At 39.1% G+C, this 20503-nt stretch overlaps 1 protein-coding gene across 1 annotated transcript in view; it reads left to right on the forward strand.

The window, feature by feature from the left end:
• Nucleotides 1–14114: 14114 nt before the first annotated feature.
• CORO2A (coronin 2A) overlaps nt 14115–20503 on the forward strand; it is a 56802-nt gene continuing 50413 nt past the window's right edge. Inside the window, exon 1 of the mRNA XM_053465780.1 lies at nt 14115–14261. Within this exon, the coding sequence (XP_053321755.1) occupies nt 14247–14261 (15 nt within the window). The 5' untranslated portion in view covers nt 14115–14246. The remainder of the gene's footprint in view (nt 14262–20503) is intronic.

Consider the following 20503-nt stretch of genomic DNA (forward strand, 5'->3'; position numbering starts at 1 on the left):
AGAGTGGCATATAGGAGGGTATAAAGCATGCCTGGGGGCAGATGTGCATAACTGGGGGCAGGTTGGTAAATAAAAGGAAATTAAAAACAAAAAAATAGTTTACATGAATTAATATTTACTAGTAAAACTTTTTTCCTATAGGATCGTCTTATAATGAGGCTTTTTCTTTTTTTCCTAAATTAATATTCAGATTTTTGGGGGTCTTCTTATAATCAGGGTCGTCTTATAATCGAGCAAATACGGTATATATATTAATATTGCTATTTAATTTTTTTGTCCAATGTTGATGTGTTACTTACTTAATAATTAATAATTACTTAATTAATAAAAGTGTGAGATTTTTTTTATGGTGTGTGGGGGGGTAATTTTCAGTTTTGGCCAAGTAAATGCTGAATTTTTGGTTTCGGTCCCGAATTTTCATTTTGGTGCATCCCTACTAAGCCAGACACTGAAGTGGTAGGCCTATACCACATCAATGTTTGGCTTAGTATATAGTGATAGGGGTTATGCTGCACTATTGTTAATGTCTGGCTCAGTGTATAGTGATAGGGATTACGTTGTACCACTGTTAATGTTTGCCTCAGTATATAGTGATAGGTGTTATGCTGTACCACTGTCATTGTCTGCCTCAGTATATAGTGATAGGTGTTATGCTCTACCCCGTGAATGTCTGCCTCAGTATATAGTGATAGGTGTAATGCTGTACCCATCATTGTCTGCCTCAGTATATAGTGATAGGTGTTATAATCTACCCCGTGAATGTCTGCCTCAATATATAGTGATAGGTGTAATGCTGTACCCGTCAATGTCTGCCTCAGTATATAGTGATAGGTTTTATGCTGTACCCTCGTCAATGTCTGCCTCAGTATATAGTGATAGGTGTAATGCTGTACCCCCGTCAATGTCTGCCTCAGTATATAGTGATAGGTGTTATGCTGTACCACCTTCAATGTCTGTGCCAGTATATAACGATAGAAGCTATGCAGTTTTAAAGTGTGTGTGTGTGGGGGGGTGCCACATACAGGATCCGCCCCAGGTGCCAAATACTCTAGGTACGCCCCTGGTGCACCTCAAATAATTCATTTTATTAAAAATATAATAGTTTAATCCATTAAATTAAGGATTTTTCATTATTTTATTTCTTTCATTTAGTATATATATATATATATATATATATATATATATATATATATATATATATATATATATATACCATATTTGCTCGATTATAAGACAAGGTTTTTTTCAGAGTAAATGCTCTGAAAAATACCACTCGTCTTATAATCAGACCTTAGATAGAGGTCTGACTACAAGATAAATTTCCAGGTCCCCTGCAGCGCAGCCGGTGGACGTCTGAATGATGCGCACAGACAACCTCCGCTGGTTGTCTATGTGCATCGCGCAGACGTTCACCGGCAGCCAGAGAGGTGGATCTCCCATAGTGCTGCAGGAGACCTGGATCCTCCTCTCCGGCAAAGTCTGTGCGATGCGTGCATACAACTTCCGCTGCTGCCGGCACTTCTACCAGGGCTTCTATGACGGAGCACTGATGTGACGTGACCTTCCAGTGCTCAGTCATAGAAGCCCCAGCGGAAGTCCCGGGTGGCAGCAGAGGTATAAGGCATATCGGGGGCAGATTTGCAAATAGGGGGCTATAAGGCATATCTGGAGGGCAGAGTAGCAAATAGGGGGTGTAAGGCATATCTGGGGGGGCAGGGTGGCATATATGGGGGCAGATGTGCATAACGGGGGGGCAGGTTTGCAAATAAAAGAGAATAAAAACAAAAAAACATTTTTATCAATCATAGTTTTTCATAAATATGAAAAAATAGTTTACATGTGAGATTTTTTTTATGGTGTGTGGGGGGGTAATTTTCAGTTTTGGCCAAGTAAATGCTGAATTTTTGGTTTCGGTCCCGAATTTTCATTTTGGTGCATCCCTACTAAGCCAGACACTGAAGTGGTAGGCCTATACCACATCAATGTTTGGCTTAGTATATAGTGATAGGGGTTATGCTGCACTATTGTTAATGTCTGGCTCAGTGTATAGTGATAGGGATTACGTTGTACCACTGTTAATGTTTGCCTCAGTATATAGTGATAGGTGTTATGCTGTACCACTGTCATTGTCTGCCTCAGTATATAGTGATAGGTGTTATGCTCTACCCCGTGAATGTCTGCCTCAGTATATAGTGATAGGTGTAATGCTGTACCCATCATTGTCTGCCTCAGTATATAGTGATAGGTGTTATAATCTACCCCGTGAATGTCTGCCTCAATATATAGTGATAGGTGTAATGCTGTACCCGTCAATGTCTGCCTCAGTATATAGTGATAGGTTTTATGCTGTACCCTCGTCAATGTCTGCCTCAGTATATAGTGATAGGTGTAATGCTGTACCCCCGTCAATGTCTGCCTCAGTATATAGTGATAGGTGTTATGCTGTACCACCTTCAATGTCTGTGCCAGTATATAACGATAGAAGCTATGCAGTTTTAAAGTGTGTGTGTGTGGGGGGGTGCCACATACAGGATCCGCCCCAGGTGCCAAATACTCTAGGTACGCCCCTGGTGCACCTCAAATAATTCATTTTATTAAAAATATAATAGTTTAATCCATTAAATTAAGGATTTTTCATTATTTTATTTCTTTCATTTAGTATATATATATATATATATATATATATATATATATATATATATATATATACCATATTTGCTCGATTATAAGACAAGGTTTTTTTCAGAGTAAATGCTCTGAAAAATACCACTCGTCTTATAATCAGACCTTAGATAGAGGTCTGACTACAAGATAAATTTCCAGGTCCCCTGCAGCGCAGCCGGTGGACGTCTGAATGATGCGCACAGACAACCTCCGCTGGTTGTCTATGTGCATCGCGCAGACGTTCACCGGCAGCCAGAGAGGTGGATCTCCCATAGTGCTGCAGGAGACCTGGATCCTCCTCTCCGGCAAAGTCTGTGCGATGCGTGCATACAACTTCCGCTGCTGCCGGCACTTCTACCAGGGCTTCTATGACGGAGCACTGATGTGACGTGACCTTCCAGTGCTCAGTCATAGAAGCCCCAGCGGAAGTCCCGGGTGGCAGCAGAGGTATAAGGCATATCGGGGGCAGATTTGCAAATAGGGGGCTATAAGGCATATCTGGAGGGCAGAGTAGCAAATAGGGGGTGTAAGGCATATCTGGGGGGGCAGGGTGGCATATATGGGGGCAGATGTGCATAACGGGGGGGCAGGTTTGCAAATAAAAGAGAATAAAAACAAAAAAACATTTTTATCAATCATAGTTTTTCATAAATATGAAAAAATAGTTTACATGTGAATTAGTATTTACTAATAAAACTTTTTTCTTATAGGGTAGTCTTGTATTCAGGACTTTTTCTTTTTTTCTAAATTAATATTACAATTGTGGGGGGTTGTCTTATAATCAGGGTCGTCTTATAATCAAGCAAATACAGTATATGTTTTAATATGCACATTAAGAAGGTTTTATGAAGATTTTGGCTTCTTGTCTTGTTTGTGGGTCCATAAAGAAATTCTCAATTTTCCTGTGTGATTCAATGGCTGAGGCACAGCTTCATAAAGATTTATCCAGCTTATGGATTTCAAACTCATTTATGGGAAAGTCCTTTACAGTGAGGCTTGCAGCAATTTATTTGTTCCCTTATTTTCATAAAGTGATTTAGCCAGTAGGTGGAGCTCTTTACATGAAAATGAGAAAATGCACTACAGCATAAACACTGTATGATCAAAAGTACACTATATGGACAAAAGTATAGGGCCACCTGACCATCCCACCAACAGGGACTTTGATGACATTGCATTCTAAATACATAGATATTAGTATGTAGTTGGTCCCTCCTTTGCAGATATAACAGCTCCTGGGAAGACTTTGCACAAGATTTTGGAGTGTTTTGTGGGAACTTTGGACATTTATCCAGCAGAGCAGTTCATCCCAAAGGTGTTGGATGGGGCTAAGGGCAGGGCTCTGTGAAGTTCTTCCGCAGCAAACTCATCCAACTATGTCTTTATGGACCTTTTTGGACACCAACTGGCATCACAAAGTTGAAGCATACAATTATCTGAAATATCATTGTATGCTGAAGTATTAACATTACCCTTCACTGGAACTAAGGGGTCTAGCACTATGCATTCTGGTAGGTAATGTTCCCTTGGCATCCCCCAAACCCAGAATCGTCCATCAGACTTCCAGATGAAGCGCGATTCATCACTCCACAGAACACTTTTCCACTGCTTCAGAGTCCAGATTTACGCCACTCCAGCTGACACTTAAAATTGCGCATGGTGATCTTTTGCTTGTGTGCCAATGTTTTTCTATGGAGATAGCTGCCTATGTGCATGATGTTATACACCTGTTAGCAATGTGTGTGGCCAAACTTACACCTAAAGTAAGTTGGTGTTGACATACTGTTGGCCATGTGGTGTACAGTTAAATTATAGGGTTTATTACACAATGCCCAAATGAAAATACAATCCGTGTTCTGGGACCTGTACATGATAACACATCTGTAGCGCAGAGGATATGTTACATTGCGCCTGGTATTATTAAACCACAAGATGGAACAATATAGGATAATACATTCCGCCTTTACATTTCCGAGTCTGAATACTGGAGATAAATCTATCACCGTACCTGAGAACTTGCCAGCTTTACGAAGGGGCCGGGCTAGCCACCGATAGTATTTAGTGGGAGGGGAGTGGGCAGGGAGTGGGTGCTGGCAAACATTGATCCCCTGCCTGCAGAAAGTGACCCAGGTACACTCATCACCACTAACTAAATAGCTACCCTCCCATAGATTACTACGGACGATAAGCTAAAAACCAGGGATGAATCTCAGCCAATGTATCTCTGTTTTCTTTTAATCTAATTGTTTCCCTTACAATCTTTGCAAAGCTTGCTATTCCATGACAGCACTTCAGAGTATGATGTGCTATATAAAACAATCAATAAATAAAGACTTCTGATGGATTTAGGCATTGAAGCCAGCCCAAAGTGGTGAAGCTGGAAAGTCACCTTTTCCTCACTAACTTTATACACTACAGGTTGGAAGTTGCAGTTCAATGGCCTCAGTTATTTAAAGCCCTTACTTATATGAATTGCTCCAAGTCCAACTCCATTAACACGCAAGTCATGACACTACACGGTCATTGTAATATTCTATTATTATTTATTGTTCTATATAACGGCATCATATTCTGTAGCGCCGTACAATGGGTAGACAGGACATAACAAGTAGTATGTAACATAACAAGTTGACTTACAGAAACAGGTGAGGAGGGCCCTGCTCAAACAAGCTTACAATCTAGATACATGCTTCCAATATGATACAAAAGAATGTATTCACTCCTAATCTTTTGTGTCATGATGTTTTAGTATATAAAAAAAAACTACTGTGATGGTCAAATAAAAGAGGTTGATGGCTGGAGGATAATCAGCAAGATCCATATAGGACTGTTTAAATTCAATTTGGATGTCATATTGAAAAGTAGAAGCAAGTCACAGATGGGGAAAAAATATTCTGCATAATGATACAGCTTTTTAGTTACCATGCAAACATCTGACTAATATAATATGAGTCATAGTTGTTTAAAAAAGGAACTGATTATATAATTTAGGGACCTTTCTATGTGTGAATAATCATTATTTTATGGTTTAACCGTTGTACCATTTTATATTAAGACATATTTCTGGTGGAGTGCTGGCCGTTGAATAATGTCACTTTGATGAGCTACCAAGGTGGAGCATGTGACTTACCGTATTTGCTCGATTATAAGACGAGGTTTTTTCCAGAGCAAATGCTCTGAAAAATACCCCTCGTCTTATAATCAAGGTCGTCTTCTAATCAGACCTCATTCTGCTTCGACCGGGCTTTGATCGCGAGCAGCGTCTCTGCTATTAGCAGCAGGAAACAGGAAGCTGGCACAGTCCTCACATAACTCTACCTCCCCCCTCCTTCCTCTGGGGGCGGGGCCAGAGAAGTTGCTCGCACAGCCGGGCCCCTGCAGAAGTCTGCGAGCGGGAGATCTGCAGTTCAGGTAAGGCGGTGGGGGGTTTGAGCGTGTGTGTGTATGTGTGATTAATGGAATGAATGAGTATTTAAATGTTTGTGAATGAGTGTGTGTGTGTGTGTGATAGCATGGATGTGTAAGGGGGTGGGGGTGGTAGCATGGCATAGGGAGGGTGTAATCACACTTCTAACATCCCCAGGTTCCAGCATGTACTGGCTGCCTTGGCTTGATAGGAGTGTGATTGCTGTTAGCAGTATATATATATATCTCCAGAAATGCATTTTAACCCCCTATATGCCACTCAGCCCCATGATATGCCTTTTAACCACCTATATGCCAGAGTGGCATATAGGGGTATAAGGCATATCATGGGGCAGAGGGGCATATAGGGGGTTAAAAGGCATATCATGGGGCACAGTGGCATATAGTAGGGTATAAGACATTTCTGGAGGCAGAGTGGCATATAGAGGGTTAAAAGGCACATCATGGGGCAGAGTGGCAAATAGGGGGGTATAAGGCATTTCTGGGGGCAGAGTGGCAAGCCTGGGGGCAGATGTGCATAACTGGGGGGGGCACGTTGGCAAATAAAAGGAAATAAATATATATATATTTTTCTCAATCATAGCTTTTATTAAATAAGAAAATTAGTTTACATGAATTAATATTTACTGGTAAAACTTTTTTCCTATAGGGTCGTCTTATATTCAGGCTTTTTGTTTTTTTTCCTAAATTAATATTTTGATTTTGGGGGGTCGTCTTATAAACAGGGTCGTCAGAAAATCTATAGTTTCAACTCCCTCATTTAACTATTCATTTTAAAGGTCCATTGCAAGAAAGGCTGAGCTGGGCTTGCCTTGCGTAATGTCACACTGATACCTGGAACTTCCCGAGGCTAGCCCCCAGAACTCAACCTCTCCTGCTGTTTAGAGGAGGGTATGTGTCTGGGTTAAGGAGGTAAGGCTAGTCAAAGGGTAGGGCTAGACCTGGAAAAATATAAAGGGTATGGATGAATGCCACATCCTTCTCTTTAGGTGGTATTGAGTATATATAAACCTGAAGATCTGTGGTCTATGTGTTGGTATTCCTAACTGAAATAAGTCATTATTTATATAGTACATTTTTTTTATAATTGGTCTCAATATGGTTTTAAATATAGAAAAATAATGACAGTTTTGTATAGGACATTTAACCTGAAAGTGGAAAGTGACAATAATAATGTAATGTAAGCCAATCTACCAAAAAATGGTCTTTGCGAAAACTTGTTAATTTAACTTGTGACAGGTGGTTATCCCTATGATCAATTACTTGTAGAAGGCTTGTGTGTTTATTTTGTCATTCTTATCAGGGAGCAATACAAGAAGCTTATCTACTCTAATGATGTAAGACTGGTTTTTCAAGCTGATTTAACAACGTTGTCATCATAACATTCTTTGTTGTCCATAAATTCTAATGTTGCAAGGTTTTGTTTCCCCCTGGCTTCAAAAAACTGCCTGTGAGTGCTCAGTTATATCCTAACATCTGCCGGTTCCTAGCAGATACAACACTATTAACGTGTCTGAATATCAATACTGCCGGTACATTTTAATGCATTTTCAATATATGAATTGAACTAAAAGAATAACGTTACAGGCATATTCTCTTTCATTTGGAAATGAATTCTACATATTTATTAACTAGATGTAAAGTTAAGTAAAAAATGAAAAGTCATATTTTTATATGTGCCAAACAATGTATTAATCATAGTTAATTGTGCTTATTTACACACAACTGCAAAGATAAGCACTACCAAACTCTATTGAGGCATGATAAACCTAGCCTGTGGCCTGCTTTTAACGCAATAGGATACATATCTTTTTTTGAGATAGTGATGTAATAAATATGAATCTGGAGATTTTTTTTAGGCAAGTTCAGGAGAGGCATACAAACATATTGTTGTACCTACATTGCTTAGTTAAGCCAGTGTATCTGACTTAAACCATAGTACTTTTATTTTTTAATACCTTTTTTTGGTTGCAAAACTTTAACTTCCACTTTAATACAAAGGCTGCCATTGTTGTCAATCATGTCATATTTTGGGTGACTTTACCTGCTCAAACAAAACTCTGAGCTGACTATTTATGGCAATCCTAAAGAAGGCTTGCTCATCTGATAAAACCCTTTTATGGTTAGCCAAAAATATACTGTATTAGCCCGATTATAGGCCGCACTCCCCCCCACATTAAGTCTTTAAAGTGGGGTTGCAGCCTATAATTGGTGTTTAGCACAGGAATGCGCAATCTGTACCGCCCCACCGTCGGGCGGGTGGGTTTTTTCCTATTTCAGGGCAGCAGGGTTAGGATCCAGAGCCCCCGCAGCGCTGCAGGGGACCTGGATCCTCCTCTCTGGCAGCCGGTGGACGTCTGCGCGATGCAGACTACTTCCGCCAGGGCTTCTATGAAAGAGTGCTAGCGTTACATTACCTTCCGGTGCTCCACCATAGAAGGCCCGACGGAAGTACCGGCCAGCAGCAGCTGAGGCTGTCTGAGCGCATTGCGCAGGCGTACACCGGCTGCCAGAGATAAGTCGGAGGGAAGAGTGGCATATCTGGAGGACACAGTGGCATATCTAGGGAGCAGAGTAGCATATCTGGGAGGCAGAGTAGCATATCTATAAGTAAGGTGCATTATGAATTAAGGGGGACCTTAAAATGGCTATTGGCTTTCCAAATTTCTGTTGCTATATAACCTATGCTGACTATGCTGCATAACAGATACCAAAAATGTTAAAATACATGTATTCCTGTTCATTGGATAAAATACTGTTTAACCATTCCACTCGTGTGCATTTTTTCTTTAAAACAGCACCAAACTTTAAGGGTGCGGCATATAATCGGGCGCGGCCTATAATTGAGCCAATACGGTACTTATGAGAGGTCTTAATGAAGCTGGTTTTGATTTTCCCAATTCATATATATTACACAAGGCGTCAATGTTCTCATTTTTTGGGATGTCAAAAAAAGATTTTAAACATTGGTTGGTATCTATATGAAACTCAGCAAATTAAAAATCTAATATCTCTCTTTATCTTCTTGTCCAACTTGACAATTTTGTAGATAAGCAATATATATCAAAACTTACATCTAGGTTAACAAATCTCCTGAAGTCAAGTCAGAAGGTTGGCAGAATGCAAAACACACACATAAATGTTTAAACATTTTGATATCAGAAGAGAAGGAATTTTGATGTTATTACACTTTTAGCCATTTAGCTTTAATTATTGCCTTTGATTGCATTTTCTTTAACTATTTCTGTGTATTCTAACTCAGAAATTGATTTCTTTTCAGCCTTTTTTCTGTTTTATTGTAGCCTTGTTCTCTGCAGTGTTCAGTGTAGCCGAATTTAGAATTTATTTTCTGCATTACATCAACCATCTAAAGCAGACGACTTGAAACAGGGCATCTCCGAGATGGGAATTTAATTGTGTTAGGTTTTCTAGAATTAGAACAGTGATGGTCTTCCTGCTGTGTCATAAAGGCAGAAAAATACATCATTTAGATTTAAAAAATCATTTAAAAAAAGGTAGCAACACAATGAAAGAAGATCCCAAGTAAAAAAAAAAAAAAAAAGCATAGTGCTCTTCGCAAAGATTTTAAAATATATGAGCTTATTTCCAGCTCATATTTCAGTCCTGTCCTGGCATAAATTCATTGCCGCACACTGCGTAGTAGAGGAGACGCTGGTGTAAGGTAGGACTGTGTTGCCTTATAGGAGAGAGCCCCTCGGCCTCAGAAGAGTTCTTTCCCCTCCAACCAGTTCCCTCACAAGTTGAGCCTTTTGGGAAGTTGATGATCCTCCAAGACTGGGGCCTAACTCCAAGGGTACACACAGGAAGAACAAAACAAGTCTTGAGCAGAGAGTTGGCGTTCAGGAAAACTGTACGACAAGCCGAGGCCAGGAAGCCTTAGTTCAGAGTAGTTGGGTAAGAAGCTGAGGTCAGGAAGCCTTAGTTCAGAGTAGTTGGGTAACAAGCCAAGGTCAGGGAGACGAGAAACAGTCATATAGAAACACAGGAACACACTGGGGATTAATTACAGTATGGCAAACATTATACCCTGCTTTCTGACGGTCAAGGTGTTATGACCCTCTGATGGTTATAGAGGGCTGGTGGGAAGTTAAATACATCCAAATTAAAATGAGTGACCTCAATCGCGGCGATCTTGCACGGCTGCACTGAAGGCCGCAACTGGCTGCGGTAGCTGGAGTTAGCCGCGGGACGACGTGGGGCTGATCCTGGAGGCCTCCCTTCATGACAAGGCGGGTGAGTTACATTCACAATATATTTCTGCAACTATAAACCGATCCATGACAATATTTATATTTAAGAGTGCTGTGGGACAGGATTCCTGCTTCCAAAGTGATGATTCTTGTTTTTGGTCAGACATGATGCAAAAATAAATTTCGTAGATTATCGTCATTGTTCGTAAACTTCTGACCTCTATGAAATCAATGGATATAAAGGCTGCTTTCAAGCAAAGTATTCCTGTCTTCAGAAGTTTATACTGCAAAATAAAACCTTGTTCTCGTTGGCCCTAGGGGATTTAGAAATTAGATGCAATGTCATTAGTAATATCTACAATGAGGGTCACTGGTTTTTATTTTCAGCTTCAAAGAAAAATAATAATAAATAATTTAAAAATAAAAAACTAATTTAATGTAGGTTTTGTAAAGTTGTCAGTTGTCAGTTTAAAGATTATTAAATTTAAGGGGAAAGTAAGGCTTATATTTAAGCCAATGTCACGGTTGTTTCCGGTAGCCTTAAGAAAAAAATAAAATTAGATATTTTGCAGATGGGACATAACAGAAAAATTGTCAGCAAGATCAAGATATAAATAAATCATTAAAACTGAAGCTTGAATCAGATTCTAGAAATATAGGTGTCTCCCAGAAGTAAATGCTTGTGTTGCGAGGTTGAGGTCTTTAAGTGGTATGGACACTAGAGAACACTTAACATGGCCAAGATGAAAAATGTAAGAGAAGTCCAAGAGAAGAACAATCCAAATCAAACGCTAGTAAAACGGAACATTAGAAAGCAAATAAGCCAGGAACAACCTAACAAGGCGGTTGGTATTTTTCGCAACAACATCATTGCAACAAAATGGTGGTATGGAAAATGTGGCTTGAAATAAGATTTGGTAAATTTGTTATCAGTATGGAAGAAGCCAAGGAGTGTAAAGGGATTGGCGTGTGGAATCGATATTTAATCATTAACATTTGTCTGCACTTGAAATATTTGCACTCTAGGCAAATGTTAACTCCTGATGGGTCCACTATGTCCCTTTTCCCTATTTTTTCCCATTTGACTGTTACAATGGCAAAAATAGCCTGGAAGAGCTATTGGCCAGCTGAGTTTTCTGTGATGCGGTAACGGCAGTTTTGAAAAGGTAAAAGTTGACAGGGGTGAAACAGGATCTGCTAGAGAAGTAGCTGCGGCAGTCAGTGCCTATGGGCAATAAGCATTCTGTAACAAAGCAACCTTATATATTTCACTCAACAACAACTATCTTGACCAATGATGCTGTTGATCCAAAAGCCCTGAAGTGCTGTCATATCGTGTCAATTTAGCCTTACAGACATACAAGTGTCAGGTATCATAGTAAAGGAAATTATCAGAGGACTGTGGCTTAACTGTAACATATTGTATGGCTGAACTCTTTTTGACAGCATAATAAATTGTAACTTTTATCCCCCTACATTCTAATTCATATAATAAGAATTCACCAGAAAAAATGTTACAATTAACCATTGCAACTAATCAATAGTCAATTAAAGTAAGTCACATTATATATATATATATATATATTCGAATATGATTTCTCAAGAAAAAAAAATCGAGAAGCTTGGAGAAACTAAAGGATGTAACGTTTTGTTTAAAGTGGATAATTGTATTTTTTTCCATTGTCTGTAAAATATATGTTCATGTGTCATGCTGGGAGGAATTTCAACTGAACCACAAAGAACAATGACCAAAAAAAAAAATCCTAGTGAGCCGTGCAGGGATTATGCTCTGGGGTGATCTACCTTTCATGGACCCCAGGTGGCAGATTATTACCAGTATGTGATCAGGCACATGCGGCTTCTCTGCTCACTGTATTATTTTTATGCTACATCATGTGTTGTTTTATGAAGCTAATTCATTTATCTGTTCTCATGTATCTAGGATTTGCATTCATACACTAATTTGCCTTCCTTTGCAGTGACAGTAGTACCTATTCATTCATATCAATATAATATTACAACAGCACTTAATGCACTTCTTAACTGCTGAAAGCACTGTAATGATGCTTCCTGTTCACTGTGACATGAACGCTGCATCACGCTATGCATTTTAATGTATTTGATAGCTGAGGAGTCCCTTTAAATTTACATAGTGCCCTCCATTGGAAATGCATTGATTCTGCAGAATCCTCCCATATGCATTTCCCCTTTCACAGCTACTTGTCGTGCAGGAGCTGTGTTAGTGGATGTACGTACTAGCAGTCTCTTATGAGGCCCCCTGTAGGCATGCATGGAAAGTGCCCCCATTTATTACCATTGCATGAAGCAGTTAATCACTGAAGAACCTTCAGGCCCAGGAGAAGGAGAGACGTTGGCCCTTTTACATTAAACTGGCACAATACTGTCTGTTTTGCAGCGCATTTATTGCTTGCAACTACGGTACCACCCAACTTCTATATATATATATATATATATATATCATTATTATTATTATCTTTTATTTATATAGCGCCAACAGTTTACGCAGCACTTAATATATATATATATATATATATACATACTACAGTTCAAAAGTTTTGGGTCACTTTTTTGGGAGTCACAAAATCCTTGCTTTTGAAAGAAAAGCTAATTCTGCCCATGGAAATAACATGAAATGGATCAGAAATATAGTGTAGAGATTGTCAACGTTGTAAATTACTCTTTGAGCTGGAAACGGCTTATTTTTAATGGAACATCTTTGTACATTGGCCCTTTCTCACTCCCATCACTCCTGTGTTTCAATGGCAAGTTGTGTTCCCTAATCAAAGTCTAGTTGGTCATTAGAAAACTCTTTTCAATTGAGTTACACAGCTACAAATTCTCTTGCTTTCCATGAAAACAGCTAAGTGATCCCAAACTTTTGAATGATAGTTTGTGTACATACAGTAGATATACGTATATATATATGTGTGTGTATATATGAATCTATATCTATCTATATATATATATATTCTGTATAGAAAGGCTGATGGGGTTGCAAGCTGCATTATTCAGCACAAAAGAGAATCGTGCATCCTGAAAGTGTTTGAATGAGACATCCTGGTGGATAATTGTATTTCCTGTATACTAACTACATGGCGAGAGAGCCGCACAAAGTATGAGTCTCTTACATATACGGACAAAAAAATGCTCCCTCAACTAGCATTAAGGTACATTTCAGAAATACAACTTTTATTTTTTTTTTACTTGGTACTGCCATTTACAGCATGACAAACCTTTAATAATAGGATCTCCCACATCATCTCTCAATAACAGCTAAATGCATATATATATATATATATATACATACACACACCACCTATATACACACACACACACATATATATATATATATATATATATATATATATATACACACACACATGGCACATGGAGTGAAAGTGGATGCCTGGCAACCTGTCTCCTTGCTGTGTAGCCACGCCCTCCTTATAAATATGAATTTGCTTGCCCTGGGGAGGTTCCTATGCTTGGCTGGCTGCTTCCTTAATCACACAAAGGAAGGATCAGAGCCCTTCTCCCTTCATTCACCGTAACCCCGCTGTCCGCACAGCCGTATGAGTGAAGATCCCGTGCGCAGCTTTGAAACCCCACGCGTCCCACGCCCTGGCATTGGCTTTATTTGCCATCCACGCTGCGCCCTCCCAGACCATCTCCACGCTGGAGGATTAAACAAGCACTTGTCATGATTTATGAATGAACGCGACTGCTTGAGTCTGCAGGATCTGCAAGGGGATACTACAGCTCGGCAGGAGGAGAGGCTCGATTGTGTGCATCGCGGGGAGGGAGTGCATCCACGAGCAGAGGGAAGATAGGAGGGCTGGGCTCTGCCTCAATCTGCTCGATCCGATCAGTGCTGCAGTGAGCGTTTTATAGCAGGGGACTGCTGGAGCACCTGAGAAGATCTGCATGACTATTGCCAAGGTAAGGCTTCACTCCCTTAAAGGAAAAAAAGTGCTTGCAGAGTCCCATGGTACTTGGGGCTGCAGATCATCTCTCCAACTAGCACCTACTGTAGGCTGATAGTCCTCATGGTCAGCCTGATATGCTTCATCCTGCCCCAGGCAGCATGTGGGTAGGGCAATGCAAGACAGGAATGGCATCCACATGCTCTTCAATAATAGTGATCTAGGTTTAAACCCATTTTTTGGCACCCCAATGGGTAACTTGTCAATGATCCAGTGTTCTAGGTTGGGGTGACTTGTGGTTGTGGAGCAGGGTGAGCCAACTTTTACATGCATCCTATTTCACTCTCTCCTTTTATAACCACACCTCAAAAGTCAGCTGGGGCAAGTTTGGGTTCTAGAGTTATACCTAGAACCTGTCATAAATAAGTGTGCTGCATGAGAACTATCTCAAAGTCTAATAACTGCATTATTCTAAGATATAAACCTAGATTAATAAATAATATTATTGCAATGTGTGTAATGATTTATGGTCTATGATACTGATGTCAGTTTTTCCCATATATATTCACAATGCAGAAAATCTTGATCATATCACTTTTCCATTAATTACAGGCTATACATTCTTATACTGAAATATTCATATATTTCCCATATGCGTCATATTTTAAAGCCTTTTCCCCCATCTTATAGCAGATTGGGAGCTCTATGTACTTTTTGCGTCATTGTAAATTGTGTTCTTGCCCTACGCCGACACGGAAACTACATTTAGATGGAATTTCGTTCAACTTCGTGTTTGGATGTTCTGCACTGTGATGTTGGATCACGTGCCCAGGAAGGTGGAAAAGGGTTATATGATGTAACCAGACAGGTGAAAGTTAAAAATCTGGCTTTTGTTTGTTTTTCCTAAATGATATGCTACAGCTGCAAGGCCGCAGTGTAACAGGATAGGCATTAAGTAGCATTGAGCTCATTTAATTCTTCTCTTTCTTGTAGTGCTTAAGTACAACTCGAGAGACAAGCTAATAGTTTCAGAAACTCCAAAACATATGTCCACCTGTCAAAAAAGTTTTTTATAGAGAAAAAAAAGCTTGTTATTTTGCTCTGTTGAGCACATGGGGTAAAAGCGTGTTCTAAGTAGATAACAATATATAGTAATTGTCCTTCAAAAATCACCCCACCAGTTTTCTGCTTCTGGTAGGATTTAGGTGTTACTTACTTTCAAGTAAGAAGTGATGTCCCAATGCTGATTTACCAAAGACAAGTTGGCCTAGTGGGTAATCAGGCTGTCTGATGATCGTCCCACTGAGCAGGAGGCTAGAGAGATCAGAGGACCTCTCTTGGATTGGGCCGTTTACACTGCGGAGGTCTGTGCTTAGTCTTTATTCTGCATGACCTTCTAAGGCGCCCTCCATAAAGATGATGTGCTGTGGCCCAGGATCCGCTGGGCAAGGTATGGCTGGAATAGTAGCTGGGGAGCTGCCCTGGATCAGGCAAATAGTATATCAATGTGTACTGGTTTGATAAGATGGAGATCTATAGTACTGATTCATCAAAATTACTTATTTCTACACGGTCCATATTTTTTGCCTTTTTGTCATGATTTATTTTAAATTAATAGGACACACATGTAATAGCAGCCCCAAGAGACTTGGATTTGGATTGTCCTTTTAACATGGGGCTCCCTCCATGCATTTACAACCTTTATTGGTTCTATAGCAACATCTAGGTCTGAGGGAATCTATTCAAAATGGGGCCCTCATTTTACCACGCTAAAATGCAATGATTAGTACCCTTATGTTTTTCTGCCAGAGATGTCATTGCAAGTTGTTAAAGCCCAGAAAATTGAACACTGTACGTTAAAGTCAATTGTCCTTGATAAAATATTCATTTGATCAGCTAGCTGATGGAGGTAAAAGTCTAATGTATTTATACCTGCTACTGTAACAGGAACATTACAGTAACGGGTAAGAATACCACTTTCCAATCAATTCCTTTCCAGGTTTGACCCAGAGTCTCCTACCATCTGCTCATTTTTTGGGCATGCCTTCTCCCCACTCGCAAGCTGTCTGCTTCCTGGCTAGTTCTTTCCCAACAAAGGCTACCTGACACAATCCACACCCCTATGTGCAGCTAACGCCGCACCTTTGTGAAGCCTCCAGAAGTTTTAAAGCATGTCCCAAAATTGTGTAACCCAGTAGACCATAGCCAGACCTGCTACATCTCAGGATCCATGAAACCATGGCTCCTAAAATGTTACTGCTGGTGCCTAAACTTGTGCTATCTTAACTTAATAATTATGGTTGGTTGGTCCACTCCGATTTGTTCAGCTCTGATCATAGTGGGGAAAAAAGCATAAGATGCATGGGAAAACGGCTACTATGTCCAGTATGGGGCTCCGCATTAAGTGTAGTAGAGGCCCCAGAGGGTCTTAATCTGGACGCATTAACTGGTTGGGATTGATATTTAACTGAATACACTTTTTAACCTGTCCGTGTTGTTAGATTGAATGTATTAAATAATAATAAAAACGCTATAAACGGCTAAAAAGTTCATAGGTAACCGACAGGCTTCAGTATTATCAAAAAAGTCAGACTCTTTGCCTGCTTCTGCTGAAGAAACAAATCTTGCCATTGAACTCTTTTTGATTGATCAAGCTTTCGCTGAGCTTATACAGTGGATAAACCCTATTTCAAGAGTGTCTTCTGTCAGTCAGGTGTCTGTAGGTCACGTCATCTGTTTAACAGCCAATAATAATAAGAGATCGGGTGTTCTGCTTTCATTTGCATATCTTAAAGAGCTGCTTGAAAGTTTTTGCACTGTAAAACTACAGAGGGTTTTGCAGACACACAAAAGATATATTTGTAAACAATCTGAAACGCGTGTATATTCACTCATGTACTAATTCAATAAAAAAAATCTCAATTTGTTTACTTGTAAAGATTTTTTCACTGGCCTGGGGTAATTCGGCTGAATGCATCTTCTGCAGGGGATTTAGCTGGGGAAAGGGGAAAGGTGAAACACATTTGGGGGATTTTTGGATGCATTTTAAAAACGAACGACATAAAAAGAACTTTTGGGTAAAGTGCAAAAAAAAAAAATACTGAAAAAAGAAGTGGCTTTTGATTTATTGGCTTCTATGTTCATACTATGTAAACAAGAAACAATAGCTAACGATCTTTGATCGGGCTATCTGCATACAAAGTCCAATGAAGCCTAATCTGCCAGGGGTTTTGGCCACTCGAGCAGTGCTTTTTATAGCCGTTTTATAACCATCTAATACCATTACGGCACTAACACTTAAACATAGGACTGGGTTGTAAATGTGAGTGTGTTTTCGTGTGCATTCTACAGACTTCTTCTACAGATTTAATGTTTCGTATATTAACAAATATAGAGATCTTGAAATAGTTTTATTATATATTATTTTTTCCCAAAATCCATACATCCAGTAAACGTCGGAAATAAAATATCAATCAAAAAAGACATACGTTTTTCTGTGTGGCTCTTAAACTAAATCCTTCTGGACATAAAACCGTAATGGCAAGTAGAGCTAAATGTGTAAAAGTATAAAAAATGATTGAAAGAAAAAAGTAAAAGGGTTACCTTAACCCTTCGAATGCTAGGGCTCAGGGCATAATTTTTAACGTGCCAGGGACTTCTTGAATTTTGCTGTAGTGACAATCTTATGCATCAAAAGATACGCAAGTTACGCTATTTAAAGATACATAGTTTAGCATTAACCATACATCATATCGCATCATATATTGGTAAAAATACTAAAACTGCTACCCCCGCCCATTAATCTCCAGACCATGTAGGTCACCGTACGCGTTATAAGAAGTTGTTAAATTCCAAAAAGATATAACCTCTCGTATGCTTTTTCACCGATGCACCCACTTTTGAGGACTACAACTTTCATCCCTCTCACCAGCATTATGGCTGCAAATTATGGCCATTGAAGTTAACAAATGCTCTTCAGCCCATTTTTCTGCTTAAAAAAAAAAAAATATATATATATATATATATATATATATATATATTTTAAACATTATTATTGATTTTAACGTGTTTTAGAGGAGCGCTTGTGATGACAAGATCTCTGCATAATAGCAGGAATCAGACTACTGTGTGTGTGGCATGTAGTTGTCACTTTAGCCTTTTTGGGCCAAATACATAGCTGGCAGTAAGTGTGTATAAAGTACGTTATAGAATAATTATCCTGTCTTTAACCTTCTCTTTCTTCCTTTATTATATAAAGTTACACGAAACAACTGACTGGATCAGGAAATGCTATCTTATGCCATGAGGTGTAAGTCGTTATGCAGAGCTACATATCTGCATTTTGGTTTAATCTTCTTGTATTTGTAGGTTTTTTTTAAGTGCGTTGCTTTGTCCTTGGTTTTAAGCTTATTTTATCTGGTAGAAGGCTAAGGGGTTATTTAAAAGGATAATCATTAGACAATCGGCATACATCCATGCGGTTTCACCAAAAGTAACAGAAGTCCCACTAAAAGACCCAATTACGTGAGTACAGGTGGGGTTTAAGACGCTTTGAAAGACGAAGGCGTTTGGTTTTTGCTATAGAGAGCGCTTGCATTCTAGGCAATACAGCATACCTTGTACTTGAGTAGGCATATCAAAGTAGTGTTTCCTTGACTATTCTTGCTGATTTTATTTAATCTTGGATACTATTATTAAAGCTCTGATTATGGGCCTAGGTTGTGTTCTGTGTTGCTCCTCTTCCAATTGCTCACCCAATGGATCAGTAGTCCCATTGAGCTTGCGATGTTTGGTACCTCCAGCGTGCGTCATGGCCGATCTCACAATCTCTGCTCCAAATTCACGTTGCGGAATGTGCCACATTAATATAGTATTGTGTTAGTTATTCACATTCCACACCTGTTAGGTGGGGCATCCGTGACCTGTGGACTTTCACGGTAATCTCTTAAATGACCGAACTCAAATACTCATAGACTCCACTGAGGTTGGACGGTATTTCTAAGCCACCTGACTATAAAGGCAGGAAAAGGTATAGTTTAAAAAAAAAATGTTTTTTTTTTTTCTTCCTTTCTATACTTTCTGTATGTTAGCTAGCCATGTCTTTGCTTGGGAAACTGTAGTGTGGTCTGGGAATGAGATTTCCAGCAATATGTCGAATATCTTATCTGGAAAGCATTTAAAAATAATGCCTGTCCATTTTTTTTTTTTTGTCGAGGTTGACTATAGATGACTTTCAGATTCCATTTATAATACCTACAGTACAGTCTATTGTAAGCTGCTTACAAAGCTCTTTGTTTTATGGACAGCAAAAATATAATTAATAAAAAAAATGAGTATTAATAAGGGCATTTGTAAATACTTATGGTTTGTTTTTGGAATGGCTCGTACTAAAAGTTTTTAATATGTATGTGATCTTTGTGAAGGACAGACAATCCATTATTTAATTCAAGTATTGAATAAAATCCCCCTTTCGACCCCATCAGTGTGTACAGCTTTTTGCTGCGTCAGAGCCTATAGGTTCATGAACAGAGTTTGTTCTGTGGTTGTGTGCTATGATTTTTAAGAGCAAATTATGTTCTAAATGTCGCCCTCTTGAATGTTTGCTACATGCACCCTATTCTAGATGTAGCATGATCCCGCGGCTGTAGCGGTATTTGTGCACAATGCACATACAAAGTTAAAAAACGTATTACAACACAACGTTCGACATTGTGTTTATAAAGTATGGTAGGAACTATCATATATATGTGGTTCTGAGTCATCTGAGGCTGCTCCTTGGAAGGATGATTCATTACCTACGAATCCCTGGAGATTTAGGTATCAGTCTCCAGCGAGAACTGCTTAACCAGTTGCTTTGCATTTTCATGGATGCACCTGTGTGAAACAAACAACACAATAGTTTTCTCATTGCCTCGAGCAGTTCATCTTTGTGGTTTGCACAGTCGATACTTATGATGTTACGATAAACAATTACACCGTTGTGCTGATAAATCCATTTTCTGTCTTATGAGAAGATAATAAAAAAATGTGATCGTCTCTTGTCGTTCAAGTGAGATTTGTGTGAATAAGCGTTTTTTATTTAAAAAAACAAACAACTTTTTTGTGTTTCTATACACGTTTTATAGCGCTTCAATACACCTACATCCAGAAAACATTATACAGGGGATTGAATTCTAAAGGGACGTTAATGACCCTTAAAGGCAACCATTATGTTCACTGTTGTAATTTTTTTTTTTTTTTTTTTAGCAATCTGTGTGA

The sequence above is a fragment of the Spea bombifrons genome, chromosome 1 (genome assembly GCF_027358695.1).
Source record: "Spea bombifrons isolate aSpeBom1 chromosome 1, aSpeBom1.2.pri, whole genome shotgun sequence".
Classification (NCBI taxonomy): domain Eukaryota; kingdom Metazoa; phylum Chordata; class Amphibia; order Anura; family Pelobatidae; genus Spea; species Spea bombifrons.